At 43.6% G+C, this 16,914-nt stretch overlaps 2 protein-coding genes across 5 annotated transcripts; one reads left to right on the top strand and one right to left on the bottom strand.

Annotated features, from left to right (window-relative positions):
• The first annotated feature begins 485 nt into the window (after window positions 1-485).
• Window positions 486-6,387, top strand: LOC109518306 (tetraspanin-5-like). Of its 3 annotated transcripts, none has more exons than XM_019874066.1 (10): window positions 486-1,008; window positions 1,376-1,426; window positions 1,628-1,774; window positions 1,893-2,063; window positions 3,080-3,205; window positions 3,507-3,554; window positions 3,731-3,847; window positions 3,924-3,985; window positions 4,363-4,462; window positions 4,784-6,387. In XM_019874066.1, the coding sequence occupies exons 1-9, from the start codon at window positions 928-930 to the stop codon at window positions 4,433-4,435; spliced, it is 876 nt and encodes a 291-aa protein (XP_019729625.1). In that variant the 5' UTR covers window positions 486-927; the 3' UTR covers window positions 4,436-4,462; window positions 4,784-6,387. The 3 variants fall into 3 exon arrangements, with proteins under 3 accessions (XP_019729625.1, XP_019729618.1, XP_019729634.1); XM_019874059.1 differs by lacking the exon at window positions 3,507-3,554 and adding an exon at window positions 3,298-3,345 and having other exon boundaries at window positions 490-1,008; XM_019874075.1 differs by lacking the exons at window positions 3,507-3,554; window positions 4,363-4,462 and adding an exon at window positions 3,298-3,345 and having other exon boundaries at window positions 503-1,008.
• A 1,880-nt stretch (window positions 6,388-8,267) lies between these two features.
• Window positions 8,268-16,647, bottom strand: rap1gds1 (RAP1, GTP-GDP dissociation stimulator 1). 2 transcript variants are annotated; one of them, XM_019874035.1, is made up of 15 exons: window positions 16,217-16,647; window positions 15,275-15,382; window positions 15,084-15,206; window positions 14,468-14,593; window positions 13,140-13,286; window positions 12,633-12,761; window positions 11,886-12,011; window positions 11,485-11,628; window positions 11,284-11,415; window positions 11,055-11,189; window positions 10,674-10,799; window positions 10,326-10,465; window positions 10,102-10,228; window positions 9,889-10,017; window positions 8,268-9,076 (listed from the first exon to the last, which is right to left on the bottom strand). In XM_019874035.1, the coding sequence occupies exons 1-15, from the start codon at window positions 16,218-16,220 to the stop codon at window positions 8,949-8,951; spliced, it is 1,824 nt and encodes a 607-aa protein (XP_019729594.1). In that variant the 5' UTR covers window positions 16,221-16,647; the 3' UTR covers window positions 8,268-8,948. The 2 variants fall into 2 exon arrangements, with proteins under 2 accessions (XP_019729594.1, XP_019729597.1); XM_019874038.1 differs by lacking the exon at window positions 13,140-13,286 and having other exon boundaries at window positions 16,217-16,646.
• Window positions 16,648-16,914: the final 267 nt, after the last annotated feature.

The raw sequence follows: 16,914 nt of genomic DNA on the forward strand, positions 1-16,914 counted from the left end.
ATCTTCGTCAGGTGGCTAATGAAAAGCCTTTCCTTTCACAACAGCACTTAGAAACAGCTGCCTTTGTTACATCTTGGCTGTAACATTTATTGTAATGCGCCTCTTTTTCTTTCGCTGACTGCCTGAACTTTTTAGTGTTCATTTGAAGAATCTTTGATTTGTCTTTAAATGGTCTCGCCCCACAGTCCCACGTTTGTTATTCTTTGGCGTTCGAGTCAGCATGAGTCCCGACTTCGTTTTACCGTTTTATGTTTAATAATAATAATAATAATAATAATAATACATTTTATTTATCAGCGCCTTTCAAGACACCCAAGGACACTTTACAATAACAAAAAACACAAATGTTTTGTTTGATCAATTTACTGATTTAACTCTCCTTATTTTATATTTTTTACTTTATGTACATCACTTTGTATGAAGCTGTGGTTACTACTAAGTATTCATGTTTTAACAGGAAATGAGGACATGCTGCACCGGAAATGCCATTTTTCCTGGGTTCTGATTGGTTCGGAGTAGTGTCCTTCAATGTTGCCGTTGGCCAATGAGATCACAGCACCTGCCTCGGGGGTTCCGCCTTCCGGAGGACACACGATTGCAAAGCAAAGGAAAGCTTCTTTGACTTCAAAGCGAAAACCGGACTGAAGCGCTCCTTAGATTGGAATTGCGGCATACATACGTGCCAAGTGAGCGCCTCGTCATGCCTTTAAATTGGCCAGGCAAAGATTTTGAGGACATTTCAACGAGAGGATATTGTGACAAGATGCGTCCGCGGAGTGCTTTCTGAACCCGCTCCACAAAGCCCCTGAAGCAGGCCCGCCCGTGTTTTTGTTTTCAATTGTGTTGGACGCGATTTCCTTTATTGTTTTTCTTTTCTTCATTTTTTTTTCCTTTTTCTGTCGATCTAGCAGTTGATGATGAGCAAACATGTCAGGGAATCACTACAAAGGCCACGAAGTCAGCTGCTGCATCAAATACTTCATTTTTGGATTCAACATCCTCTTTTGGGTAAGCGAGAAGGCCGGCACATCTGTTCCGATTCTATTCAGGATTCATCCAAATAGCATTAAATGACGCGTTTTGCTCCCAAAATAACGGAATGGAGCCCTGCTGGTGCAGTACCAAAAGCTGTATGACAGCTGCTAATCGGCTTGTTGGTGTCCTTCACCGTCAGCCTTACAAAGACATCAAGCACACGTTTTGTGGAAAGCTGCAAGTCACTTTCCAAACTAGTGTTTCTATTTTATATATTTACCTATGTTTTGCTTACTTTCACTTTCAGCAGCCTTTCCATCTTTTCGGGGACTGACAAAGCTATTTTACTGCCATGGCAGTTAATTGTTGGCTGATATCATTTTTTCCCCTTGTTTTGCAGCTGCTGGGCATGGCTTTGGTTGGAATTGGCTTGTGGGCATGGAGTGAGAAGGTGAGTGGAAATTAGTGCAGCAACTCACGATTACTTTAATTATCGATTAATCTCGATAATTTTGTAGAATCAGTTGATGAATTGGGGAAAATGGATTTTGGATTTACCAAGAAGTATTCTGACGTAAAATTGTTAGCTGACTTCACTTATCCCTCCTGTATTTCTCGCTTCGTGACGCGTAATGCTGTGTGTCTCTTCCAGGGAGTTCTGTCCAACATTTCGTCCATCACGGACTTGGGTGGTCTCGACCCGGTGTGGCTCTTCATGGTGGTCGGTGGGGTCATGTTCATCCTGGGCTTTGCCGGATGCATCGGAGCGCTGCGGGAAAACACCTTCCTGCTCAAATTTGTATGTTGCGCGCAATGAGCAAGCACTCACCTCCATTCATTCAGTCATGAACGATAACTGTCACCCGAGCGTGTACGGCGCTCTGACCCGCGTGGCTGAAATCGTTTTTCTCCCGCAGTTCTCGGTGTTCCTGGGAATCATATTTTTCCTGGAGCTGACCACCGGCATCCTGGCTTTCGTCTTCAAGGACTGGATCAAGGACCAGTTGAACCTGTTCATCAACAACAACATCCGGGCTTACCGGGACGATATCGACCTGCAGAACCTAATTGATTTCACTCAGGAATATGTAAGCTCAAATTGTACACTCAATGTTTATATAAAAATCTGTGTTGCTGAACAAGAAACCAACATTTAGTGCAATATTTTTTTTTTCCACAAAAATAAACGCGCAAATTTTTTTTTAAACGTTATTATGTTTGTCCTACATATCATTCCAAATCTGCCGCAAAATATTCAGGCTTCTCACGTAGTAGTATCGGGCAGCATAAGACCAAGAGCAAGCATAAGTAAGACACGTCTGGTGATTGGAGATATTACAACTTATAACTAGAGTCGACTTATGCGTACGCACAGCTCGGCAGCCGGGGAACCACATTCTCACAGATTTTTTTTTTTTTTTTGTAATATATTTTTTCATATGGAGGATTTTTTCCGCAATTTTCCTCATTTTTTATGGAAAACATTTTGAGTGTTGATCGTTTAATTTATTTTCACTTTTTTTTTTTTAAGGGGCCACCCACAGTAAGTTGGCACACCACCAGTTGCCCATCCCTGTTCTGTTTTATGATGTTATTGAATGTTTTCACCACGTGCAAGATTAAAGCTGTCATTTCTTTAATGGGGGCGGCGCGGTGGTCGAGCTCACAGTGCAGAGGTCGTGTGGGTTCGATCTCCGGCTCCGGCCTTTCTGTGTGGAGTTTGCATGTTCTCCCCATGCCCATGTGGCTTTTCTGTGGGTACTCCGGTTTCCTCCCACATTCCAACAACATGCATTGCAGGCTGATTGAACACTCTAAATTGTCCCTAGGTGTAAGTGAGAGCATGTATGGTTGTTAGTCTCTCTGTGCCCTGCGATTAGCTGGCAACCGGTTCAGGGTGTCCCCCGCCTACTGCCCGAAGACAGCTGAGATAGGCTCCAGCACCCGCCGCGACCCTCGTGAGGATAAGCGGATCGGAAAATGAATGAATTTTTTTCATGACCCATTTGACTGCTTTATTTCCCTATCCATCTGCATATAGCGTGCCTAAAATAGGCACTCTAAATAATGCAACATGTTTTTCTTTGCCATCTCCGCGTTTCAGTGGGAGTGCTGCGGCGCCTTTGGAGCGGACGACTGGAACCTCAACATCTACTTTAACTGCACCGATGGAAACCCCAGTCGGGAAAAGTGCGGCGTTCCCTTCTCCTGCTGCACCAAGGACCCCGCAGTACGTGCAAAGACATCTCGCCCATATGGACACTTTGTTGTTATTTCAATCTTCTGAAACAAGATGATGACTTTTTTTTTTTTTTTCTTCAGGAGGATGTAATAAACACTCAATGCGGATATGACATTCGAGCAAAACCAGTAAGTGTGTCATTAAGATTACCGATCACGTACCGATCAACGCCTAAATGCTAGCAGCAGCATTTCCGACTATTCCTGAGTAGGCTTCCGTCATCTTCCACGGACGTGTTGTTTGATGATGATTTTCAATGTGACGATTCGAGATTGCAAGTGGTCTTCAGGAGGATGTAATAAACACTCAATGCGGATATGACATTCGAGCAAAACCAGTAAGTGTGTCATTAAGATTACCGATCACGTACCGATCAACGCCTAAATGCTAGCAGCAGCATTTCCGACTATTCCTGAGTAGGCTTCCGTCATCTTCCACGGACGTGTTGTTTGATGATGATTTTCAATGTGACGATTCGAGATTGCAAGTGGCCAATTTGTTTGCGTTGCGCAGGACTCGGAGCAGAAGGATTACATCAACGTGAAAGGCTGCGTGCCGCAGTTTGAGAAGTGGCTGCAGGACAACCTCACCTTAGTGGCGGGGATATTCATTGGCGTGGCGTTGCTGCAGGTCAGTCTCGCTATTATTTCACTCTGGGCTAATTTGACGTCCTTCATTAAAAGAGTTGGTCATTTGCTGTCCGCAGATCTTTGGAATATGTTTGGCGCAGAATTTAGTGAGTGACATTGAAGCAGTGCGCGCAAGCTGGTAAGGAAATGATCCTCGACGCCATTGGCGTTTGTTTTTCCTCATCGGTCCGAATTCATCTCGACACATCGTAGCTTCCGTTTTGCTACGAGAGCAGGATGCGGTGGAACCTCTTAAGTTGAATACCATCGTTACATTTGTCCGATTGCATCCGATTCCATCTTTGCGATTAAGTTTCCTTCTCCTGTTCTGTGGTCATCCTCATGTTTATTTTTATCGTAAACATCTGGCTCAAATTCCATGCGAAACGTATTTCCTGTTCTCTGGTTGGTTTGAGAACCAATTTGACTTCAGAGGTTCCAAGGAGGCAATACAGGAAGTCACTTCATCCCTCTTTCTCACCCCCCGCCCCCCACCCCTTTCACATGCTTCATCAGGGTGCCCCCCCAACTCTCCATACGTCGACCCCCGCCAAACTCTGGCAAGAACACTCTGGCGTACTACTCGTGAGGCACATGCTATGTGTGTTTGTATCCGGTGGGTGTTGGTTGGCTTGATGTGAATTATTTACAATAATTTGCACTTAGTCATGAGCCTGATCGGTGGAGCAACCAGGACATTCCTTGCGTTAGCGTTAGCATCAGTGCTTTGTCTCTTTTTTGTGACATTGCTTAAGTACTGTACATTGTGATGTCTTGGCTTGCTTTCTACTTGGGTACTTCCTCATGTTTCCCCATTGCCTTGGTCATTTTGTCATATTCTTGCCAATGACAAGCATACCCCCCAAAAAGGATGATTAAGTATCCCCAGCTCACAAAACAACCTAATTTGATATGTTTTCTCTTGATTTTGGTCTAGTGGATTTTGACGAGTCGGCTGCAGGACTTGAGCCCCCCCACCCCTCCTGTGAGGACGTCAATGAGGGGGACATCCACCTGCACTACTCACCGAGCCAGCACCTTTTTAAGGCACTACTACTGTGTGAAAAAAGATGATGTATGTACAGTATATACATGTAAAAAGAAAAACACTGCCCGTCTTTAGGTTACTGTTGTAGTTGAGACACTGTTCCCGTAACGTTGGCTAGTTGTCTGTTTACCATTACAGTCATTAAAAAGAGCAATAAGATCATTTAAATGTGGGCAACCAGGAGATAGCCTCGTTAGCTTACCATGTTAAGCTAGCTAGCGCCGATGGCTAGTAACCCGGCCCGGCGTTAGTAGAGTAGCGTTAGCGTTGTGAGCTAACATGGGTAATACATTGCTTACCTGTTGATTTTTTTTGGGGGGGGGGGGATTCAAATAACTGGTTTTGATAAATACCTTTAACAATAGAACAGCATTTTGCATAATTTGTTTGCGGGACATATGATCCATTAGACCAGTGATTCTCAACTGGTTGTTCTTGACCCAAAAGCGCCTTGCAGACAGCTAGTAAAAAAACGCAGTGATATTCGTATTCTAATTTTTTGGGCACAATATGAAACTTCCCACATGGAACTTGTTACAATTTATTTGGTAAGTGACGGAGCTACTCAAGTTGCGAGTTTACAATACATGCTATGCGAGCACAGCCTTTGGCTCACAGGCGTCATAGCTAGCAATACACTAAATTCATTTGAAACAGCGTTTAAAAATATAACATTGTACAGTATATGTATTGTCAATGGCATTTCCCTTCCACCACTCACCCAAAAAATGCTTGATTGTTCTTAACTTCCATAAAAGTGGGTCGTGACCTTATAACAGCAGGAAGATGCGGGTCCCAGAGTGGCAACAGTTGAGAACCACTGCAGTGGACTTTGGTTTTAGTATAACTTCAGCCATCAAAAATATCCTATTTACTGTACAATGTTTTATGTGACTTTTTACTTAAACCATGAACCGTTTGAGGGTGGGAATTTTGTCCATAAAAAAAAAAAAAAACACGTTCCTTTACTATTGATAATTCACGTAACATTTCACATGAGTTGTTTGAGGGTACAGAATTTTGTGACACTTGTTTTTTATTAGTCCCAACCTGTCATTTGAGGTCATCAGTGCTGTGAAGGGTTTGGGGTCCAAGTATGTAGTTTTTGGAAGGTGTTTAATGCACTATTGTGTCAGCAAAGATTGCTAAGTTTTGGTTATGCGGCAGGAGCCGTCCCGTTTTAATTCATTTAATATGTATTTGCCACTCATTCATGGTATACTGTATGTTTCTGCACTTGAATCAAAACCTGACAAAAGCATCTTGTATGTATTTGGTTTTTATGAACCCAATTGACTTGCTCTTTAAAAAAAAAAAAAAAAGGCATTTGATATTTGATATGATTCATGTGTGTGTAAAATACTCATCACTGGCCACTGTACCTTGGGTTGTTTTAGGTCACACTATTTTCCACAAAAGTATTATTTATAATATGGTCTCATTTATTACCTTGAAAATGGGGCCGGGTTTAAAATAAATGACTCAAATATTGACCAAGATTGTGTGAAGGGACTTTGAAATGGGGATTGTATTGCATTCCTCTTAAAAAAAAAACAGACAGTGAGCCTCTGCTAGCTATCAGCTTTTAATTATCTTCTGTTACAGTCTTCCAAATGTACAACTTTTTTGACATTTACAACAAACATTTACGTTTATAGTACTTTTATGCTGTTGCTATGGATACAACTCATTTAAGAGCACATCTGATAAATAACCACTCATACTTAAAAAAAAATTGTTACAGATTGGGACATGCCGAGATTTACAGTATATGCGATGTGATAAGACAAAGCAATCTTCAAGAGATCCATTGGGGTGGCGGCTCATGCATTTCTTCACTGATGTGCATTTAATTACCGACGCTAGCTGCGCTTTTATTCACTGCTAAGTGTTCTTTTTTTGTGTGTGTATGTGTGCTCCCAATGAATATTGTTATAATATCTCAACAGGTTTTTGACAATGCACCAGTGACATGGGCGGGGGTAAACCACTCACAAAACTATGATGTGTATTTACATTTACTATGTCCTGAACATAAACTGTCATTTCAAATAAGTGGCCTCCAATAGAAACCCCAATTTATTTTATGTAGAGTAAAGCAGCACTGACACAGACAAAGGGGGGGTGCATTTATTTTTTTTAGCCCAGATGCCTAGAGCAGACATGGCATCTGTAAAGCTGACCCCACGCAATGATGAAAACGCAAATTTTGTGCAGTTTAGTCTAATGCGTAACAAAATCTCAAGAACATGTTTCATCCCCGAAGGACTCCTGGAACAGCCGAAAATGGCTGTTTCGAGTTAAAATGGCTGACTTCCTATGTGTTTTCAGACGGGGGATTTTGAGACGTTTGACACACATGCCAACCAAATGTCAATATCCTGCCTTATTGTAGCCGGATCTGTGTAAAAGGATTCCCGCCACACATGCCTGTTACTCTGCAGTTAAGTAGATAAACAGCCGATCATGAGGTAAAGCGGTAATTTTCTTGGTGAATGAGACATGACTAATGAAAGGTGCCTCACTCTTTTGTTCTGACTTTCTCCATAAATCTGTAGACCCGATATCAGCAGATCAAACACATACTGGATCAATAAAATGAAAAAAAAATATAATACAAAAAAAGACACAAACCAGGCAATTCTAAAAACAATGAAAATCTATTTTTAAAAAATCTATTTACTGAAAATGGATGCCTCTCTGCCTCAGAGGTAAACTGGCCAAAACAAAACAAAACATGCACCACAACAGAATGACACTGTGGGATTTAACATGGCAGCTGGCGTCACGGTTTATGCTCATTCTAAGAGTGCTGCAAAAGTTGCATGCACGACGCTTGAATGGTGTACCGGTACTACAAAAGTACTGCGATACTTCACCATCAAAAATGAAAACAATGCCACTGCATTTTACTACCGCTGCCTCTGTAAACAGTTCTCAAAAAAACAAAAAAAAAAAAACCAAGAAATTCTTTGCTTCAAGCCGTTTAATCGTCTCCCCTCTAAAATAATGAATGTGTTTCGATGTGGACAGAGCGAAAGCTGAAATAACGTGCTGCGATAGACTGTAGCCTCCATGCCGCCACACAAAAGTATGGCAACTGCGGAAAGCAAAAGAAATCCACAAAGTCCTAACGAAAGTACACTGAATAAATCTGATGCAATTAAAAAAATAATAATAATTTTAGGACTGTGCTAATTCAGTGTACTGTGTTATTCTACAGCATGACATAGCATGAAAATAAATTACCGGTGTACATATTTATTTGGGATTGGCGAATACCGATACCAGGTTTCGGTCCGATACCAGCCTTATATCAAGGTAACCGATAGCAGCCGCAGATATTAAGGCAGTCCTCTCTTCACCTGTATTTGGCCCCAGACTGCAGTGGTTATAGACGTTGACAAATCCTCATGTACGCCAGGAAGAAAGAACATTTCATTCACAATTATTTGTCATGTGTATTTAGAATGGGATATTTTAAAAGTACTGGTCATATTGGTACTTGGTATCGGTAAGTACTCAAGAGTGAATACTCGTACTGGTATCGGTCACAGAAAAGTAGTATTGAACATACCGAAATTTAATAATTACGTATGACGCTGCCCAATATTTTTAATTATTAAAATACTAAGAATTGGAAGTTCTGTATTTTGTCATCTATGATAAAGTGACGACTCAAGTTTTTTGTTTTTTTGCCATGGTATCGTTTCAGTATCGAGGTACTTTACACAGATATGGTATCGAAGTCAGAATTTTGGTACCGTGACGACACCAGCTGGAACAAGTCGATGGGCTGAGGAAAGACAGACGCGTCGAGATGTGCTACCTCACCTCAATAAATCTCATGACGGCTCTCCATCCGTGATGTACATCAGTCTGTCCTTAGCACGAGTCAAGAGGATGTCTGTCTGGCAGTTAATGCAACATGGTACCTTGGCACGTGACGATGGGCTTACAGAACAAGGGGTCGCGCATTCATCGGGTGATCAGGTGCAGGGCGTTCAGCTGCGGGGGGTTTGGGGAGGTTTTGTTTGACGGCACACCGAGCCGTTTAGCTCTGGGCGGTTAGCCGCTGCTCTGTGAGCGACGCCTGGTGGGACACTGTCTTGTTTTCGTGTGAGCGAAGTTTGGACACCACATCGATGAACGCCCGGCTCTGGATTTCTTTGTGGAGGGGCTCTGAGAGAACAGAGAGGAGTCGACGCTTCTTCAACACACGACGAATCCACAAAAGTAAACATGAATCCATTTTCATGTCATTAATGCATCCATATTGCCCAGATGTCAATATCTGAGAAGTGTCCTCATTCGGCAGGAGCCATGCGGCATTATGTTGCCTACAGATTGATAGTGGAGCTCACAGGTGACAAACTGCAATCCACGAGGCAATTTTGTTAATGTGTACCGTACCTGATTAAATTAGCAACTGAATAGGATTTGGGGGTCGGTGTTTGGACGGGAAATTATGTCAATACAGTAAATACTGACTTGAATGATGCTTATGTTTGGTAACTCAGGGAAGTTTGCGTTTTCCATTTCCCGAAATGTTGTGATTTGGGACATTCTAAAAGGATTCCACCTGACGGCGACAATATCCAAAGCCATTAATTAAAGCCATTGCAAATGTCGATGCTTGATTTTGCATTTGCATTTTAAATACGCAGGTTGGCCACAGAGGATGAGAAGAATTAAAACACAAACATTTATGCGATCGCGGAAGCCATTGAATTCTTCTCTGTCAACCCGTTTGTCTTCCGTTAACATTTCCAAATCCATCACTTCAAAAATTCATTTTGAGGTCGCGGTGCTCACACAAATGTTCCATGCTAAAAACTGTCAACACCACATCTGCTATTTTAAATAAAGCGGGATATTGATCATCATCTAGGCCTACTAAATTAGCTAAATTTTAACCACTGTCTTGTGCATTCACCATAAAAATGTGTGCCATTCAATATGTGTGTGTGTGTGTGGGGGGGGGGGGGTCTCACCGGATCCCATGACAGCACAGATGAGGATCATGGAGTTGTATTTAATCTCCGGCGCGCTCCTCTCATCTGACAACAGCTTGTGAAGCACAGCAACGAGGTTCGCTTCCTCAAAGTCCTTCTCGGCTGCAGCTGTGAATTGATGATTAAGAACGGTTCATTTTTTGGCCGACCGATTCAAGTTGCGCGCAAGTCATCTGTTGTCGTCGTTCTCACCCAAATCGAGCGCCGCGATGAGGCCCAGCGCCACCAGCGCTTCATTCTGCATGATCATGTGCTCACTGGTTGCCATGGTGACCAAGTGCTTGACTCCGCCACCCTGGATGACTGTCCTGACGACGTCCTGAAAAAGTACATTAAAAAAAAAAAATAAATAAAGCTAATCTGTAACAATCAGTTAAAATGAGTCAGAAATGTCCACTTCAAACTGGCTGTCAGACCTTGGACTTGCTGTGTCGAATGAGAGCAGAAAGGAGCCTGTTGGACTCGCCCATCACCCCGGCATGATCTTTGGCTTCACACCACTCCACCAGCCGCTCCACCAGTTTCCCGTTGGTCCCAAGCTGGTCCGCTGCTTCCACTGAAACGAACATGAGCCAGATTCAGAGCTCCATTATATTGCAGTTTTTTGTGTATAATCCTCATTGCATCACCAAAATTGACAAGTTTATAGGATTTTTTTTTTTTGACAGCTTCTGATGTTATAACAAGTGTGTTCTGTATCCCCTGTGATATTCGGGGGCTCGCTGTAATGCTACGACGGGAAGGACGAGAAGGCTTCTTTCTACCTTGTGTGTCGATTAGCATGCGCAAGGTCCCCAGAAGTTTAAACTGCACCGGCGGCATCTCTGACTGCAAGAACTTCAACACCACGTCGGCGACTCCAGCTGACAGCATCTTGGATTTGTTCACAACTGGTGGGACATGACACGACGTCATCATGGTGGAATCATATGTCGGAATACATAACATTAGTGAACTGTATTTGTTTACATTCAGCGCCAGTCAAAGGTTTGGATCTTAGCACGAGAGAGAGAGTCCAAACTGTTGACTGGTAGTACATACACATGATGAAGACTGGGCTCACCAGGTATGGCCAGGTTCCAAGTATGAGAGAGCGAGTCCAAACTGTTGACTGGTAGTATATAGAGGATGAAGACTGGGCTCACCAGGTATGGCCAGGTTCCGAAGAGCACTGAGAGCTGCGTGTTGAACTGTGACATTGCCTTCATCAATGTGCCGATCCAACAGCTCCAAAAGCTTCTGTACGATACCAGTGTCCACCATGTGGATGCAGTTACCATCTGTTCAGAGGGGTGGGGGGGAGACAGTCAAAAATGGCTTGATGGGATGAATTGTCAACCTGATCAGACAAACCGGCAGCATATTCGGTCTTACCATTGCGGGCAAAATTAGCAATGGCAAGCGCACCGGCCAGTTGCAACTGGTGGTTGTGCGATGGGATCCAGGAAAGCACCCTCTGGAAGACGCTGCCCTTCCCTCCCTCGAACAGCTTCTGCATGGACTCGTCTGCATCGACGGTCAAGAATTATTAACCGGGATGGAGCCGGAACGCAGATGTAAATGTGGCGTTTTTACCTCCGAGCAGAAGGAGCACCATGAGGTCAGAGGCCGTCTTCAGCTGGGCGACGTCCTCCTCCCGCTTGCCGTCCACAGTCTGGGCCACCACCTCCAGGAGACATTCCACCAGGCCCGCCTCCACCATCTGCAACTTGATCGCATCTGGATGGCAGCGACGGCAAGGAGGAGTCAGGAATTGTCAAGAGAGTGTCTAACATGAACATATATTATTATCATTGGGTACTACCACTTATATACAGTAAATAGCTCTGCTGTCACTATACATCACTGGCATAGACTGGTGAACCAAGATAGATTAATTGATTAGCTGCACTACAAATTAAATGGAATTGTTCCCTTTGTTTTTTTTCAGCCCAGTTTTTGTATCATGTTTGATTAAAAAAATATATCATCATTACCATTTTCTGCGAGGGGAGCCAGGACCTCAAATATCATTTCTTTCTTTTCATGCTCCACTTGCTTCTGGAAAAGGCGCACCAGCTCCTCAGCGATGTTGGTGGAGGCAAACTGCTCCTTGCTCGACTCTTGACAGGACAACAGCAACACCGTCAAAAATCGCAACCGATGTCGTCCCCGCATAGTTTAACATCCGCTTTAATATCAAATTTATAACAGCCGGTAAGGCCCCACGTTTTAATTTCTCAACATAGGTGCTGCTCTCAGTCATTTTGGTGCAAAGTGGCCATTTTAGGGTCACTTCCAGAGTGACAGCCAAAGCACCGTTTCACCGATACCGCTACTAATATTGGGAGGGGCCCAGTACAGCATGAAAACGCCGGCGTCGGTATCGGCGAGTACTAACAAATAACGCACGATCCCATTTACCGATACTAGCACAGAACTTTGAACGCAGCGCCTTGCATCTTGCTCCCACACGACACTAACTAATGCGTGTTCACTGCATGCTGAGTCAAGCTACTTCTATACCTCTGACGTCATTTGACTTTTCGAACGATACTGGAGTCTGTATTGAGGGCCAAAAAAAAAAAAAATGCTGGCGGAATAACACGAATCAAAAGCGAACTCGAGGTTTTATCTACATGCAATCAAGTTGCAACGACACATCCAGAGCAGATGGAGGCCACAAAATTGCATGAAGGATTTGAGTTTTCCTGCTTGCGTTTGGGCTGAGCGGCTAAACTCACCGAGCTCAGCTAAATTCCCAAAGGCGATGAGACACATTTCCGTCAGGGCGGCGTTGTGGGAATGGATGCCGAGCAGCTTCACCAGAGTGGGGATCACACCCATGCTGATCAGCTGGCCTTGGAGGGAATCTACAGAGGGGAGCGGGTGAGGTTGGGAACGTACAATCGCACAAGACATTTTGTTAAAAACTATCGTCACGGTGAAGGAAACTATTAAAGATTGTGTCCACCTTTAACACATTGTCCACCAAAGGGCCCCAAAATGAGTCGCAGGTCCATTTTTTTTTTATTGCCTCGCGAGTAGAATGCGGTATATTATCAATCGTTTATGTAGCATATATGACGATCTAATTTCAGAGGTAAAGCTGGAAAAATAGCAGAGCATGGCAGAAAGATGAGAAGAATGAAAAATCCCTCACGGTTTTTGGTTTTGTTTTGGTTTGTTTTTATAATGGCGTAAAGGAGAACACCGGCGTATTAGATGACATTTGTTCTGACGGTCATTACCATTATCATTGCTATAGTTCATCAGCATGCCACAAAAGACTGTCAAGAGCTTCTCATTTTCCGGCTCTGTATTTTGGGAGAGGGTTTTAATGTGTTCGGCTACTATCTGAGCCCCTCCTGCCAGGTCAACTGCACTCCTGCCCTCATCTGCAAAACAAAAGAGGCCGGGACACAAATCAAGCACAAAGGAAAAAAAAAAAAAAAAAAAAAGGAAAAGAACCACGCGATTTACAAAACGTTACACGTGTAGTCATGTATTGTTCTATATAGATTATCCCTGCAGCGTAATACAGCTAAATAAAAATTGTAGAAAATAAATTGTAGAAAATTGTTGACCTTTTTTTTTTTTTTTTTAAATTTCTCGTGCTGTTACTGCGCAATGTTCGTCTAACAAAAACTGATGATAATGGCAATAATACTAACAATAAGGGGTTTATTTTTTTGTTTTTTTTGTCACAGGTTAGGATAAGCAGCAGGGTATGATAGGATACTTATCAATTTAAATGTTCCGAAGATGTTGTCGAATGCTGCGGTATCTCACGTTGCCTCGCTAGTCGCTTTCAGCAAATCTCACTTTGCTCAGCTTGTACAATTTGTCAGCCGTTCCACGTCGGCGGGTGATGAGCAAATTCTTGTCATCAAATGTGCACTATCCTTTCTTTAAATTATTAGTGTGATAAATATGCATATTTAACAATTGAAACGCTCATATAAGAAACTAAGGACGCCTCAGCACGATTGCCTTTCCCCGCCACCATTTTAAAACAGCTGAAGGATGAGCGACATGCTTCTTTACACTCCCACCACTGAGTCCATAATCAAGCGAAAAACAAACGCCGCATCCCACGGAATTCCACAGATGAGCAAGATTTTCCGCTACAGAAAGGGCCAGAACCGACAGCTGGTTATTTAAAGCTCGACAGCAGGCTGTGCTTTAAGCCGTCGTTACAACACATCAAGAAGTCCAAAAAGCAGTTGGCAAATCCCTACGTATCAATCACATCCTTCGAAGAAGCGGGAAACAAAAAAAAATAATAAATAAATCAACAACCATTTAGTGTATTAATCGCTGTCTAATGGCATGTGTATTTGCAGGAAACACAGAAACTTTGCACTATGTTTTAATGTTTTGAAGCAAATGACTTTTTTGAGTAACTGCATAAAAATCATCATCAAGACGATCTGCGTTACTAATGGCTCTGCTGTTTTCCCTTGCAAATGTCACATCTTCTAAAGCAAATAATGCTAGCAACCTGTTGGGCCCTGAAACCCAAAACCAGCATCAGGCCCTTTATGGGACTCCGCGTTCATACGGCAGAGCTACTTACGGCTGTCGTAACAGATGTTCCCTAGAGCCCGACCCGTCTGCAGTAGAATCTCCTGATCGGTGGAGTTCAACAGCTGAATGAGCGGAGGGATGAGGCCCGCTTCCACACAGGGAGTCCGCATGAACTCTAGAGAGGTAAATACTGTCATTACACAATTTATAGACCAGGGTGGCTCAAACTGAGTGGCATGCTATATGTGGTCCAAAATACCAGTAAAATGGCTGCTTCAAAACAAAATGGCTGACTCCCTACGTCAGGGGTGTCAAACTCATTTTTGTTGCGGGCCACGTTGTAATTACGGTTTCCCTTGGAGGGCCGTTATGAATTTTGGGAACCATATAAATGTTTAATCACGTCCTCATATTACACATAGAGCACACGACAAATTGATGGATAACTAATTTTAAAATCAGAAGGCAAGAATAATGAATGTTGTTTTGGATTACATATGACAATTTGAAATTGCGGTTCAGACTGTAGCAAGCATCATGGAACTTGACGTGCTTGATTTGTTTTCACAGACCACATAAAATGATGTGGCGGGTCAGATCTGGCCCCCGGGCCTTGACTTTGACACCGGTGCCCTATGTCTTTTTGTATGGAGATGTACCCCCACCGTTTTTGGCCACCTCTGCGATGATATTGGCGACTTTGGGGGTGCAGGATGACTGGGGGTTAAGCAGGGTGGAGAGCAGGGGGAGAATGCCCATCTCCTGGATTTTCACACTGGCCTCCGTGTCTGTGGGAACCACACCCATTAATGGTTTTCGCCAGAGCTTGGGTGAGCACATTCGGAAGCGTACGTACTGTTGTTGAGCAGCGCTTTCAGCAGGCAGTCCAGACAGCTCTCCACACTATCCGAGGCGCTGTCTGTGGATGCCAGTTTCAGCTTCGCCAAGGCGTCACTCAAGTTGTCTGGAAGCAAAAACACTCAGTTGAGAGTTGGCTGTATTTCACGGTTCTGACCGCATCGCACACTGCCTGCGGTGCAGATGTGGCATCTGTAAGGCTGATGTCAAAATATTTAATGACATTGAATATTAGATTTGTGGAAAATTAAGATTAAAAATACTGTCCAGCTGGCTTTCCGAACGATATATGTGTAAGGGTGAGTCGGAGAATCTCTCTTTTTTTTTTTTAATGCCTGTCCAATTCAGTGGGTCGCTTTGTATGCAGGAGGCCAAAGAGGCACAAATCTGGTTGGACATCTAAATCCAACGGCCACATATTGCAAGCAGTGTAGTCAAGAGAAACCCTCCAAAATGAAGAGTTGGATCAAATATGAGAATTAGTATTCAAATTGTCGGTCGGTATTTCTGCCACCACAGAACACTTTGCTGGTCCTAAGTGTCGGGTCGTATGTGGTCCTACTTTGCGAGAGCCCTGACCTCAATGAAGAAGGAAATGCTCCAGCGGAGTAATATGCAGTCGGATTGCGTTGCGTAACAGCTGTAAAGATGGAGGAGTGCCATCTGCACCATTCTACAACGCAGCCGGCGGTGCCATTTCAAAGGATGGAGCCCACACCCAAGCCTCCGGATAATCAGGACACTATTTACTATCGTTGCAATGCAGCATCCTAATCACACACACAGCACAGCCAGGCTGCCACCGCGCCCTCTCCCCCCACATCGCTAATAACATAGCAACTGTGATTGGGGCTGCGATTACGTCATCTATAATAAATATACCATCCAAGGTAATCTGGTTTGACAGGCTAGCAAGTTAGCTGAGCGACTAGCGACTCACCCATCTCGACGGGATGCTGCACCGGGAAAGAGACGAACGTGGGGGTGTGTGGAAGCTCTCCAGCTCGTTGTAGCGGGGTCTAATGAAGGCCGGCTCCCCCCGATATACACATACGCGCTGCTGCTGCTTCGTCTTCTTCTTTTTCCTTCTCGCCACGCTTGTCTTATCTCCAGAACGTCTTCGCTGATGTGGCGAGTGAGCTAACCAGCTAGCACTCAGCCAGTCAGCACCTCGCTCAAAAAGGGTGCAATTCTGCGACTCGCTGTTGCTATACTATTAACTTGCTGTCATTGCCCCCCACCCCTAGGCCTATAGTGGAGTTTATTTTATTTTTTTAAAGTAAGAACGTCTTTAACACTACAGGACCACTCCAGGGAAAGAATTGGGTCGGTTAGTAAAATAAGTTTTCCGGATAAGCTTTCAAAATAAAAAAGGGGCTGACACTCCCTTCAAAGTGAAGGCGGCGACAAGTCGATAAGCAAGCACTTCCGGTTGTACCTTAAAATTAAAATACATCGGCAGAGCCGCTTTTAAGAGAAAGCCCCAAATGTCTACTTAAAAACGTAACTGGCTTTTCCCTCACAATATTCATTTTTTTTCTTGTCATATTCTGGTGAAAATATGACTTTTTCAAGCGAAATAACAACGCCCATGGTAAAATTGTAAACATTTCAAATTAAGAGCTCACGTCACTTGAT

This window comes from Hippocampus comes, unplaced genomic scaffold, assembly GCF_001891065.2.
Source record: "Hippocampus comes isolate QL1 unplaced genomic scaffold, H_comes_QL1_v1.1 scaffold115, whole genome shotgun sequence".
Lineage (NCBI taxonomy): Eukaryota > Metazoa > Chordata > Actinopteri > Syngnathiformes > Syngnathidae > Hippocampus > Hippocampus comes.

Excerpts from the sequence above, each read along its gene's own strand:
- LOC109518306 (XM_019874066.1), top strand. The coding sequence starts at position 928 with ATGTCAGGGAATCACTACAAAGGCCACGAAGTCAGCTGCTGCATCAAA. Across the intron at positions 1,775-1,892 it reads ACACCTTCCTGCTCAAATTT|TTCTCGGTGTTCCTGGGAAT; the intron begins GTATGTTGCGCG and ends TTTCTCCCGCAG. Across the intron at positions 3,848-3,923 it reads TTGGCGTGGCGTTGCTGCAG|ATCTTTGGAATATGTTTGGC; the intron begins GTCAGTCTCGCT and ends TGCTGTCCGCAG.
- rap1gds1 (XM_019874035.1), bottom strand. Across the intron at positions 15,207-15,274 it reads GAAAGCGCTGCTCAACAACA|ACACGGAGGCCAGTGTGAAA; the intron begins GTACGTACGCTT and ends TGGTTCCCACAG. Across the intron at positions 13,287-14,467 it reads GAACATCTGTTACGACAGCC|ATGAGGGCAGGAGTGCAGTT; the intron begins GTAAGTAGCTCT and ends TTTGTTTTGCAG.